This window comes from Lepidochelys kempii, chromosome 4, assembly GCF_965140285.1.
Source record: "Lepidochelys kempii isolate rLepKem1 chromosome 4, rLepKem1.hap1, whole genome shotgun sequence".
Classification (NCBI taxonomy): Eukaryota; Metazoa; Chordata; order Testudines; family Cheloniidae; genus Lepidochelys; species Lepidochelys kempii.
This window is the reverse complement of record NC_136383.1, coordinates 97,491,156-97,505,537: the sequence shown is the minus strand read 5'-3', so window position 1 is coordinate 97,505,537 and position 14,382 is coordinate 97,491,156. Positions and strand designations below refer to the sequence as shown.

The 14,382-nt window shown below is 40.4% G+C and overlaps 1 protein-coding gene across 2 annotated transcripts in view; it reads right to left on the bottom strand.

The window, feature by feature from the left end:
• RFC1 (replication factor C subunit 1) overlaps window positions 1–14,382 on the bottom strand; it is a 72,396-nt gene that overhangs the window by 25,159 nt on the left and 32,855 nt on the right. For both annotated transcript variants that reach the window (XM_073342270.2, XM_073342271.1), the window contains exon 5: window positions 229–461. In XM_073342270.2, coding sequence (XP_073198371.1) covers window positions 229–461 — 233 coding nt within the window. The remainder of the gene's footprint in view (window positions 1–228; window positions 462–14,382) is intronic.

Genomic DNA, 14,382 nt, shown 5'->3' with positions numbered 1-14,382 from the left:
CTTTTCTAAGAGGAAAGTATAATTTGATAATCATGTTTTTTAGAATTTCTGATACATCTAGATGCTTTAGTCAAAATACTACTCACTACAGTGGCTTTTAAAGCAAGACATGTCAAGAACAAATGGTTACGTGGCTGCTCTGCATCGCCATTAAGTAGTTCACTAAACCAGCCATTATGATCTGCTATCATCAAGAAAAAAAAAACAAGGAATATGCTGAATACTCACTTCTTTTCTTTTGCTTGCTACCAATTTCTTTTCTGATCGATGCACGCCACTAGTTCCAAAGTAATCGAGTACTGAGGTTGGCGTCAATTTCATTGGAGATAAAGGTTTACTTTTAGCTTGTGGTTTTGCATCCTCCTTTCTCGCTCCTGTTGTTCCTAGGCAGCTGCTTGCTGATGTTCCATTCTCCTTGGGTTTCTGGGAAGTCTTCTTATTAATGAAGTCACCTTCGTCATCTTAACAGGGAAAAATGTTTAATCACTGAATAAGTTTTTATATAATGTAACTGATGAGAATTATTTTGGGCAAGTTTGTTAGTTCTTCACCTTACATCTTTGCAAATGTTACAAAAATGTCAAATGTTCATTTAAAAAAAGTTCAAAGCAACACTTCCATAATTACATTTAGGGTATTTTTACGTACAAATTATTTACTACTATTTTGTACTCACACAGAACCTGTCATCCAAAGAACTTTATAAAAGTTATGCACCCCCATTTTACAGATGGGAAACTGAAGCACAGAGACTTGGCAACAGAATCAAGGTCTCCTGATTCTCAGACCTCTTCTCTAGAAGAACTACACCATACTTTTAAAACAGCAGGATATTAAGATAAAGGTCTTTTGTTGCATAAGCCTTTATGTACAAAGAATATATATACCCAAAGCATAGCATTATATTGATCTAGTTTCCATTTCAGTACTTGCATAGTCCTCAACACCTGAGTACCCAAGGATCGCTTACTATTGCCCACTTACTGCCCTTCAAATTATCTGATAATATTATTTTAGGACTTTCAGAGGTTGGTACTACTGGCAGGGAAACAAGAGATGGATTGGGGTATTTATTTCCTGGAAATCTGCAAGGCAACTACTTGAATCATAAGACTTTTATTTTTGTACCCATAACAGAGTGACTAGCAACTAGTGCAAGTGTTAGCAGCGGCAGCAGCATTCATTAACCCTTTTTATCAAAAGAGCCCTAAATGCTTTACAAACTATATTACTTCTCCCTCCACTGCAAATGTTGCCATCTCTGACACTGAACAGCAGCCATTTAACAGCAGATAGCAAAAGTGGACAACAGTTCAGCCCACAAAGTAAACCTTTTTCAATTGAAATTGAGAGAAATTTGGCAAGATTATGGAATAGTCCACAGACCACAAAAATGAAGCGAGGATTTGGTCTTCCCTTCTCTTTAAGAGCTCTTTTTATAAAAAATTATTAAAACAGTTTGGTCCTTACAGTTCTGTTAAACCATTTTCAATATCAGTTCACAGGAAACCATTGCTACCAGCTGTTTTCATCAATAGATCAATGTTTCCCAATAGGCAGATATTCGAAGGATCCACACAGTGATTATTAGGATTCCTGAATCTGAGGCGGTCTGGGAACACAATTCATAGAAGAGACATAAGAGACTTACTGTATTGGGTTACCTAACTCTCTTGTCAGTATAGGACCATGCTCACATTATGTCTTCTATTGATGTGCTCATTCTGTGCCTGATCCAAAGCCCACTACAGTCAATGAAAAGACTCCCGAAGGACTTCAATGGGTTTTTAAATAAAGAGGAGACACTGCCACCAGGGTTATACAACTAAAATAAATCAAACAATACAGACATACTATGCCAAGTGACCAGATGAAGATGCAAGTTCAAAAATAGCATGGTTTGATTTTTTTTTTGTTTTATCAAGATTTGTTTCTATGGTGAATTATTGCTAGAAAACTTTCTAAATGGATGGATTTGAAGTGAGTATTTGGTGCCAGAGGAAATGCCAGGGGTATAAAGAACAGCATGCAAAGGCCAAAAAATAAATGAAAAGAAAATATGAATGGAGCAGTTGAGCAGGAGGCTTGAGTAGAGTGAAGGAGTAAAAAGAAAAGTGCAAAGATCTGATAAAAGCGGAATTGTCCAGAACTGAAATCTCCTTTGTGTACATGTAACTGAAGGCTGGTTTTACATTTCTCAAGGATGATGTTTCTACCACTTTCCTTGGGATACTGCACTACAAAGGGAAATTGTCCTAATATTCAGCTTAATACTTAGCCTTAGTTGTCCTTGTCTTAGTTTTATTTAGAGCTGAAACAATGAAAAAAATGTGTTCACAGAAATTTTAGCACAAAAATGTGTCCACTTTTCCAACCAGCTCTAATTGTATCTCCTTATTTCTAGTCATATATTTCTCATCTCTTTAGTAGCTTTCCTAAGGCTACATTATCCCACACCTACTTTCCACTGAAAATTATATGTGCTTGTTAGGTCTTCACAGTTTTCTGTCCTCCTTACCACATACGGGTTGATTTTCTGTATCCACGTATTCTGTCCCTTTTTTCTTCTTTTTTGGTTTAGAGTTTCTTCCTCCCCCCTCCTACCACCCAATAGAGGGTGATAGTAATAGTACATCTGATTTGGCCCACACAGTAACTGACCAGAGAAAGAAATCAAACCTGGGTTTCAGACACAAAGGAACAGAGCCCTGCCTCTAGACCAAGAGCTTTACTTTTTTCAACACAATAATATATTTTCTTTAGGCAACAATACATCTCCTATAGCCATTAAGCTCAATTTAACTAAGTATAACATATCCAGGAGATTTGGCTATTGGATGCTTTAGGCTCCTAATTTGCCCTAGTTTAATACCTTAATAGTACACTGTTTGTTCTACTAACATAATTTCAGAATTATTTTCACTTCTTACAATTTTTCAATTGAACAAGAAAATGCATTTCCGGGGTAAAACATGCATCTTACTAAAATTAACAGTTAATGGAGATATAACTACATTCATTTGTCTCTGGTAAAAAACACAGATCACCTTCTACTTTTAATTTTCTTAACCCTAAAGCCACCATATAATAGAACTGGGTCCTTACTTTTCTCTACTGATATCACAGTCTGCATACTAGTGAACAAGACAACTTCATTATTGCAACTTTTTTTAAAGCCAAAAAAATAAACACAAGATATTGCTTTTTCTGGGGTAGAGCAATGTAAAAGGGTAAATACGATGAAGTTTAATTTAAAAGGATGTTGATTTTTTGGAGTCATATTTAGAATATGAGCACTTTAGTATGGTGGTTAACTAAAGCAAGGCACTAATTATGCCCTTGCTAGGAAAGGCAGTATTAGATTTAGTGAGTGTACACTGAGAACAAACAGCAGATTTATAGGTTGCTGAGTGCTTTTGACCTCTGAACATAGTAATCTGAAAATGTAAATGGGGGAGAGACTTACAAAAACGTAAAAGTAACTGGCCAGAGGCAAATAAATCAATCACTCTGTTTCTAATCCAGTTTGCTTCCAAAAGAGAATTTTCAGTGGCATGACGATTTATCAAAAACAGATTCAGAAACAGTAATTTACCTAATTTCTTTTCAAATCACTAAGCCCCAGTACTTTAGAACTTTGAGGATGTGCTGACCACTCCAGGGAAGGCTTGACATATCTTCCTCACAACTAACCCGCACAGATCTGCCTTAATTTCCAGCTGTTCTTCTGAAGGTGAACAGAGCGGTGGTTTTTTTTATTAAATTGGGTTATGCCTTTTTATTTATGTGTCTTTATGATGTGTAAGGAGGACTTGAATTTTTTTTTTCCCTGCTCGTTGATTTACCGTAGAAATTTCAGGACTGTCCTATTTTACTGTAGAACTATTTAGAGGCATCAGATATACAATGAAAGGTTTAAGGTATGTCTATACGTACAGCGCTGCAGTGGCACAGCTGTACCGATACAGCTGCACCGCTGCAGCGTGTCTGGTGAAGACACTCAACGAGAGATCTCCCGTCAGCATTAAAAAAACCCAAAAACCCACTTCTGCGAGCAGCACAAGCTATGTCAGTGGGAGAAGTTCTCTTGCTGACATAGCGCTGTGCACACGAGCGCTTATGTTGGTGTAACTTGTCGCTCAGGGGAGTGGAATATTCACACCCCGAGCAACATAAATGTTGCCAACATAGATTGTAATGTAGACATAGCCTTTAACGAAGGGGCAGAGAGGTGCTGAAACACCCTTTCTACCAAGGTTTGTTAGCCAATGAAATGAAATAGGTGTTAATGAAGGCAAAACAAAAAGCGTTCAACTAAAAATCCCTTCGTCTCTCAATTGTTCAGCTATTACTCATCTATTATGTCATATTTCATTATATTCTCCATCTGCTACTGTTCCCCTGAATATTCTGAATTCAACATATTCTGAATTTCCAATGTAAAAACAGAGAAAAAAAAATCTATCAGGCCTTCTTTATAAAAATCATTAACACCAAAGAAAGATAGTCTTCTGAATAATACATGGACTGGAAATTAACAGATTCAGACTCATTATTAGTATTATTGATATTGTAGTAGTAACTACAAGCCACAGTCATGGACCAGGCTGACTCCATTGTGCTAGGCACTGTACAAACAAGACAAAAGCATTCCTGTCCCACAGAGGTTACAATCATAAGTAATTCAAATCCTGGCTTGGTCTCAAACTTCCAGCGTGATCTTGGGCAAATTACTTAGTTTCTCTGTACCTCAGTTCCCAATTGGTATAATGAATTATCTCGCACTCCCTTTCTAACTTTCTATTTAGAGTGTAAACTATTTGAGGCAGGGACTTTATTATATATTTTTACATTATTTGGCCCTGATCTCTGCTGGGGTCTCCATGTATTATCATAACGCAAATAAGTAGCAAGTTTAATATGGTAGAATTACTTTAAAACAGACAGGCATACTGCAGCATAAAAAACTTCTAAACAGGTCAAAATTAACAGCAGCATAAGTTCTTTTGTTATTAAGATTATATTACATGTACATAATTATAGTGTGTTTTGGACATATCTTATAAAAGAAAAGCTACGTTTTAATACTGCCTCTTAATGTTAATCACCACACAGTTATTTATTTGCAACAACAGCACTTAGAAGCCCAGTTATGCACCAGAGTCCTACTGTGCTACGCACTGTACAAAAACAAACCAGAGTCCCCGTCCCGATGAATTTACAATTTAGATAAGGTATTATGGTGCCTCCATGTGGTTTATCCTTATGTCTTATTCTCCAGTCTGTGTGTGGGTTGTTTGTTGGTTTGTATGGGGAGGAGTCATTTTACTGTTTTGCTGCAATTATTTTAGAATCAGATTGACCAGTAGTTGATACATCACTTAATAAGATAGGACTATAGTTGTTAAATAATTTTGTAGATTTTTAGTGTTCTCCTTTTAAACAAACTATAAGTAAAAGATATATTCAAAACCATTGAGGTTTTAAACAGAATAAACTCCAGGCAAGTGAACAAACCTTCAATAATTTTTGTATTTGCTTATTAAATTTAAAAACTAATTAACCTTAAAAAATATATTTTAAAAAATAATTAAAAAACAGATGCCGTATTTGACTAAGGAAATGTAATTCACATCATTTAAAAAAAAAACTGAAATGGTCCAACAGTAACTCTAGGCTTAACTGGCCTTTATAGTCCTCTAGATTTGTTTTACATTCAGTTTCTCAACATACAATTTGATTCTAAATGCACTACAAACATGCACTTTATACTAACACTGTTAGAGCTTCTGCCTAAAGTGAAATGTCAAGGCAATGTGATAATAAAAATATAAAAGCTACCAACCCCCAAGCTATTCCAATTTCAATCCTGTGTCACCACTTCATTGGAAAAGTTAAACAGATATGAACAAAGGTCACTCAATGAAGATTGTCTCCTTCTCTATCACATTCTTTCAGGGAGATGGAGGATTCGATCTTGGAACCCTTAAAAGTTCCAAAAGAGCCAAAGGGGATAACAACATACGGACTACTTGTACGAGTAAGCTTTTCCAGGATCAGACCCAAAAACTGGCACAACTACATGTTCTAAATATGACATTTATACATTTCAGAGGATTGGAACAAAACTGTATAGCCTTTAATATACTTTCTGTTCACTTTAAACTGAAACAAATAGATCACCAAATATAATTAATAATTACTTTATAATTTCTCTTAAATTTTTTGTTGAAAAAAGTTTCAAAACCACTGGTTCTTTTAAAGTATGCTTTATCTCCAGAAATGCCATACTTAATATAATTTTCTTCAAATTAGATATTCACAGTACTGTACAAATGGAAACTTCTGAGTTATTGTGCTATTATATATACTTTCAAAATTAGCAGCCCATTAACTCTCACAATTAAGAGATTATGATCAGCAACTCTTATTTTATTAACTTGTACCAGAGTCATTTTTAGCCTAAGATAAAATTCAAGGCTGCTACGATTTCACAGAATTGATTTGAATGTGAATCCTTCCCACACTGTCAGATGTCACTAAATGAATATTTACAAAAATTAATATTGTGCTATTATATTAAATAGACTCCTGTCATGGAGTAGAAAATAGTATCGATCAAAATTTTAAAATACTTGAAAAACATGCTGCAAATATATACGTTTTTCTATTTCAGATATTGCTAAGTTAGTCTTCATTGTATTAAAAATATAATAGGTAAGTCTGCACATGTATATTACTTCGAGGTATCAGACTTAATAAAATTTATTTTTTTTCCTATTACACAAACTATTCTATTCATGTGATAATCAAACATGTCTAATCTCAAAGAACAAAGAATGGCTATAAGTTATTAATTTAAGAGAGAATTGTTGCTTTACTTTTACTGGCTGATCCAACACATTCTCATTTAAATAAAAACAGGATTCCTGGCAGCTGAAGCTTAATACAACTTCTTTAATTCTGTTCATAACATTATGTTTAAACACAAAACAGGACCACTCACTCCTGTTCTGATACCAGTTTTAGCCCACAGCATATTTTACAACATTTAAGAACAACCGACTGCAGTATGGGCTTTTAAGGAAAACTATAACATAACCTTAACCATAGCAACAAACCGCAACCTGATTATGCAGTGTTTTACAACTTTAATCACAAAATATGAAAAATGTGCTAAGTAGACAGCACTCAAATACCTAGAATTAGACTTGCCACATGCCTTAGGCACTTGGCTCATGGTGTCATTTCGTGTTATTTGGTTTCATATACATTTTGAACTGTTTTATGCAATTATGGGAGACTAATGAAAGATTATATCTTGTTAAATAGTATCAATATCAATATCAGCAAATTTGGAGAAGTCTTGTAATCATCAAATAGTAAGAAATAGTGAAGAAACTCAATTTTTAGAAAACAGAAATCTTCACTAGAAAACCTTTCTTGAAAAAGAAACTACTCGCCTAACAACTAAAGTGTTATTTTAATTAAAGGGAAAAAATTACTTTAAGTGAAACTTAGAGACTTATAAGATGTAAGAACATTAAAATTGTTTACAACCTGCTTTAAGAATTAGAAGAAATATTAATTAATATTATTCTTAATTCTATTAATATTAAATATTTTAGAAATATTCTACAATAAATATTTTAAATACTCTACAATAAAATTACATTAATCAAGATGAAGACTTTTAAAAACTATGACAATCAGCTTGCTTGCTGCAAGTAGCACAAATTTCATTTTTAGTACGATAGTTCTTAGTGAAGTAGGCTCAGAATAGCCAGCTTAAAAGTTTTTTGAAGACTTAAGTTTCAAAACACTTTTCCAGTGTTTTCATAAGTGATTCTTTCCTTTAAAACTGTCCGATAGAATGAGCAAACTGCACATAGTGTTTTTAAAATTACATTTTACCCACCTTACTTAACCCAAGACAGATTGTATGTCAAGATGAGGTGTACATTGTGAGTATATCAGAGTGCCAGCTCTGCTATAGGTAAGGTTACACAGAAGGAGTTTCTCAAAGGACCACTTTTAAGCGATCTAAAATCTGCATGCATGTTTATTCAGATGCCTTGAAATTTGGCGTCCGTAGCGTTAGTAATCCAAATTGGAGAAAGGGGTTCTCATGATACAGACTTCCCAAAAAACAGCATTTCTTAAGATTGATAGTGTCTAACTTTTTTTTTTGGCCCACACTTTGGAGTCAATCCATGGCTCTCACTAAGCCCCAAGTGTTCTCAATCATTTAACATCTACCCAGCTAGTGCTTGGCACCCACTGCCCCTGTGGGGAAGCAATATTAAAAAAGGGAGGCTTGAACCTATCTGGAGGGCTAACGCTCATGTACCAAATGGATTGCACTGGGCATGTGCAGAAACACAAGCCAAGAGACTTGCAAGACAGTCGGTTTTCACATAACGTGAGTGGCTCAAGGGGACATGCTGTGGCCATTAAACCAGAACTATAACCAGGCACTACGTTTGAAAACCACCCTTGGCAGAAATCCAGAAATGAAATGTAGGCATGTTGCTACAAGAAGCTTCTGTCCAAGGGTTGTTGGGGAGGGTGGGGGCAGAATCTGAGTACAAAATTCAGAATGTGCTCAAAACTATTTTTGAAAATAAAAAAAATTACACATGAAAATGCTTGCTGGGAGGGAAGGAGGAATTAGTGTCGCAGAGGAGTCAGGAGGAAACCAGGAGAGAGTATGGGGCTGCAACAGTTGGGTAATAGGGAGGAGTAGGATAAACAAAGATGGCAGCTCAGGTCAGTCAGAGAGGTTGGGACTAAGGAGAGTGGGGGGAAGGCAGAGGAAACACAGGATTGGGGGAGGGGAGGCCTGTCAGCCCCAAATTCTCCATTCTTATGTGTGCGCACACCAGGATTTGTGGATCCCTATCCCTCTGGGGGTGTTTGAGCTCCTCACCCTGCCTCCCGAGGTGAACCAGGATGCAGGGGAGGGGCTCCTGAAAACAACACATTTAAACCTTGAGAACCAGGAAAAACAAAGTTAAGGTACATGCCACCACCATGTGGAGTGGAGAGATTAGCTGGAGTGGGACAGGACTCGGTGTGCCAGGGGCACGGCTGGGGAGGGCAGGCTGAAGAGGAGGAATCCTGCTGGAGGGTGTGGTGGGAGTGTGGAGCCAAGCTCAGCATTCAGTTGTGGCTATCTAACCAAAGAAGCATGCATCCCCTAGAAGACTGCTGCCTGTGATGTGTTTACGTAGCAAGAAGCACCTTACTACATGCTAGTTGCTCCTACAGTGCTAACTACGGGTGTAACGATACTGCCTTTGGTGGGACACTTCTGAATTCTGGTCTACACTACAGGGTTAGTTTGAATTCAGCCACGTTACGTAGATTTTAAAATGAATGCATCTACATAACCAACCCTGTTCTGTTGACCTAAAGGGCTCTTAAAATTGACTTCTGTACTCCTCCCTGGAGAGGGGAGTAGTGCTAAAATCGACCTTGCTGGGTCGAATTTGGGGTAGTGCAGACACAAATCTACGATATTGGCCTCCAGGAACTATCCCAGAGTGCTCCAATGTGACCGCTCTGGACAGCGCTTTCAACTCCGATGCGCTAGCCACGTACACAGGAAAAGCCCCGAGAATTTTGAATTTCATTTCCTGTTTGGCCAGCGTGGCGAGCTCAACAGCACAGGTGACAATTTAGTCCCCCCAGAATCGCAAACGAGCTCTAGCATGGACCAAAAGGGAGACACTGGATCTGATTGCTGTATGGGGAGAAGAATCTGTACAGTCCAAACTCCAATCCAAAAGAAGAAATGAAAATATATATGCCAAAAATCGCACAGGGCATGATGGACAGAGGCTCCAACAGGGACACACAGCAGTGCCGCATGAAAGCTAAGGAGCTCAAGCAAGCCTACCAAAAGACAAAGGAGGCAAACGGTCACTCCAGGTCAGAGCCCTATACATGCCACTTCTATGATCAGCTGCATGCCATTCTAGGGGGGGACCCTACCACTACCCCACCACTGTTCATGGATACCTGCAAGGGGGTAGTCTCACGCAACAGGGAGGAGGATTTTGTGGATGAGGAAGAGGAGAGGAGAAGAATGCGCAGCAGGCAAGCGGTGAATCCGTTCTCCCCAGCAGCCAGGGGCTTTTCATCACCCTGGAGCCAATACCCTCCCAAGGCAGGACACCCAACTCTGAAGCTGGAGAAGGCACCTCTGGTGAGTGCACATTTGTAACTACAGTACAGGGTTTAAAAGCAATAGTGTTTAATGTTTGATTTGCCCTGAAGAATTCGGATGCATTTGCGGCCAGTACAGCTACTGGAAAAGTCTGTTAACGTGTCTGGGGATGGAGCGGGAATCCTCCAGTGAAGCTCTCCTGGAGGTACTCTGAAAGCCTCCGCAGAAGATTTCTGAGGAGGGCTGCCTTATTTCATCCTCTATAGTAGGACACTCTACCATGCCAAGCCAGTAGCAAGTACTCTGGAAGTACTGCAGCACAAAGCATGGCAGCGAATGGTCCTGGGTTTTGGTCGCATTCATATATATCTTTCTGTGTTAGCCTCAGGAGAGTGATATCATTCATGGTCACCTGGTTGAAATAGGGGAATTTTTGTAAGGGAACAGTAAAAGGACCCTGTTCATGCTGTGTTGTTTGCACTTGGCTAAAAGGTATCATCCCGGAGAATAGCCACGCGGCGGGGTGGGGAGAGGTGTGTGCTGCACATCCACCTGAAAACTGCAGCCCCTCCTTTTAAATGTGAAACCCAACCAGCATTGCTTGCTATGGGAAAGGATGGCGCTGCAGTTTGAAACGATTCCCACATGTTATGAAGGCGTAAGACGTCAACCCCGCGTACCAAAAGGCTTACCATGGCTGCCTGGAAACCGAATTCTGTTGCCCAGCTGTTTGTGATGTGTCACCATACCGGCAGGCGCTCAATGTAGAAGGCAAAATGTGACCTTGTACCTAAAGCACATGTGCCGTCTGCTGTGAATTGCTTGATTCACTGTGAAAGAGTCTCCCTTTTGTTCTCAGCAATGACATGTTTCACAGTAGCAGCCGTGTTAGTCTGTATTCGCAAAAAAGAAAAGGAGTACTTGTGGCACCTTAGAGACTAACAAATTTATTTGAGCATAAGCTTTCGTGAGCTACAGCTCACTTCATTGGATGCATTCAGTGGAACCACTGAATGCATCCAATGAAGTGAGCTGTAGCTCACGAAAGCTTATGCTCAAATAAATTTGTTTCTCTAAGGTGCCACAAGTACTCCTTTTCTCAGCAATATATCATTTTAAATTTTACTCTCCCTTTTTATCTCCTCCAAGGTGCAAATGTTTTTATGTTCCCCCATCATCTCCGTCCCTGAGGTTATCGCAGATTAGAAGGCGAAAAAACCGCACTCGCAATGACATGTTTTCTGAGCTCATGCAGTCCCCCTGCACTGATAGGGCACAGCTTAATGCATGGAGGCATTCAGTGGCAGAGGCCAGGAAAGCATTAAGTGAGCACAAAGAGCAGAGGCAGAAGGCAATGTGGAGGCTAATGGGGGAGCAAACTGACATGATGAAGCGTCTGTTCGAGCTGCAGGAAAGCCAACAAGAGCACAGCCCACCACTGCATCTATTGTATAACCGCCTGCCCTCCTCCCCAAGTTCCATATCCTCCTCACCCAGACGCCCAAGAAAGCAGGGGAGGGGAGATTCCCCCCCCCCGGGCACCCAGCCACTCCACTCCAGAGGATGGCCCAAGCAACAGAAGGCTGTCATTCAAACAGTTTCGATTTGTAGTGTGGCTACAATGAGCCATGTGGCCTTGTCCTTCCCTCCTCCCGCACCCCATCCCACCCAGGCTACCTTGTCAGTTATCTCACTTTTGTTTTAATTAATAAAAAAAGAATGCATGGTTTCAAAACAATAATGACTTTATTTCCTTTGCCAGCTGTGATCAAAGGGGGGAGGGTGGTTGGCTTTCAGGGAATTAAAATCAAAGGGGGCGGGTTTGCAGCAAGGAGGAACACATACAACAGTCACACTGTAGCCTGGCCAGTCAGATTTTGAAAACCAGTTTCATCTCTGATGCGCAGCGCGCCTAGCTGTGCTCTTCGAATCGCCCTGGTGTCTGGCTGCTCAAAATCAACCGCCAGGCAATTTGTCTCAACCTCCCAAACTGACATAAACGTCTTCCCCTTACTCTCACAAATATTATGGAGTACACAGCAAGCAGCAATAATAATGGGAATGTTGGTTGTGCTGAGGTCTAACCTAGTCAGCAAACAGCACCAGCGACCCTTTAAACGTCCAAAGGCACATTCTACCACCATTCTGCACTTGCTCAGCCTATAGTTGAACTGCTCCTTACCACTGTCCAGGCTGCCTGTGTACGGCTTCATGAGCCATGGCAGGAAGGGGTAGGCTGGGTCCCCAAAGATAACTATAGGCATTTCAACATCCCCAACAGTTATTTTCTGGTCTGGGAAGAAAGTCCCTTGCTGCAGCTGTTGAAACAGACCAGAGTTCCTGAAGATGCAAGAGTCATATACCTTTCCCAGCCATCCCACATTTTTGCTGGTGAAATGCGATCCTTGTGATCCACCAGTCCTTGCAGCACCACTGAGAAGTACCCCTGGTGGTTTAAGTACTGGTTGGCAAGGTGGTCTGGTGCCAAGATAGGGATATGCGTGCCGTCTATCAGCCCACCACAGTTAGGGAATCCCATTGCAGCAAAGCCATCCATTAGGACCTGCACATTTCCCAGAGTCACTACCCTTGATAACAGAACGTCAGTGATTGCATTGGCTACTTGGATCACAGCAGTCCCCACGGTAGTCTTGCCCACTCCAAATTGATTCCCAACTGACCGGTAGCAGTCAGGTGTTGAAAGCTTCCACAGGGCTATCGCCACTCGCTTCTCAGCTGTCAGGGCAGCTCTCATCTTGGTATTCCTGCACTTTAGGGTGGGGGAAAGCAACTCAAAGTTCAAGGAAAGTGGCCTTACGCATGCGAAAATTTCGCAGCCACTGTGAATCATCCCATACCTGCAACACTATGAGGTCCCACCAGTCTGTGCTTGTTTGCCGGGCCCAGAATCAGCGTTCCACTGTATCAACCAGCCCCACTGCCACCATGATGTCCCAATTGCCACAGCCCGTGGTTTCAGGAACGTCTGTGTCCATGTCCTCATCACAATGTGCTGGCGTCTCTTAGCCCGGTTCTGCAATACTCCAGGATAATGCGCGAGGTGTTTACAATGCTCACAACAGCAGTGGTGAGCTGAGCGGGCTCCATGCTTGCAGTGGTATGGCGTCTGCATGCGTAACCCAGGAAAAAAGGCATGAAACAATTGTCTGCCATTGCTTTCACAGAGGGAGGGGGGCAACTGACGACATATATCCAAAACCACCTGCAACAATGTTTTAGCCCCATCAGGCATTGAGAGCTTAACCCAAAATTCCAATGGGCAGTGGAGACTGTGGGATAGCTACGCACAGTGCACCGCTCCATAAGTCGATGCTAGCCACAATATTGAGGATGCACTCCGCCGACTTAATGCGCTTAGTGGGGACATACACAATCGACTGTATAAAATATATTTCTAAAAATCAAATTCTATAAAATCGACCTAATTTTGTAGTGTAGACAGAGTACCAATTCAGGACAAATTGCTTAGAGCAGGGGAGTTACAGCCCAAGGCTGGGGTTCCTTTGAACACCAAGGCAAACCAAACCAGCCAAACAAAGACGACTTTGGTTTTACCCCTACAAGTCATACAAGCAATTTCCTTAGAAACTCCAGTTTCCAGGCACCACCAGTGCCACTCACTATGGGGACGAATGGTTATGAAAACCAATACCCCCGTAAAAGAAAAAAGGTTCTCCCAATCCCAAAGGGCCAAGCCCCAGACCCAGGTCAATATATTAATCAGATCTTACCCACAAATCACACTGTTGCCAATCCTTTAGAATCTAAAATCTAAAGGTTTATTCATAAAAGGAAAAAGATACAGATGAGAACGAGAATTGGTTAAATGGAATCAATTACATACAGTAATGGCAAAGTTCTTGGTTCAGGCTTGTAGAAGTGATGGAATAAACTGCAGCTTCAAATCAAATCTCTGGAGTACATCACAGCTGGGATGGGTCATTCAGTCCTTTGTTCAGAGCTTCCATTTGTAGCAAAGTCCGTCCAGAGGCAAGAAGCAGGACTGAAGGCAAAGTGGAGATGAGGCAGCAGCCTTTTATAGTCTCTTCCAGGTGGAAGGACGCCTTTTTGTTCTTACTGTGGAAAAGTACAGCAGCAAGATGGAGCTCGGAGTCACATGGGCAAGTCACATGTCCATGCATGTCTCAGTTTGCAGGCCAATGACATTGTTTACACGTTAGTTTGAACAT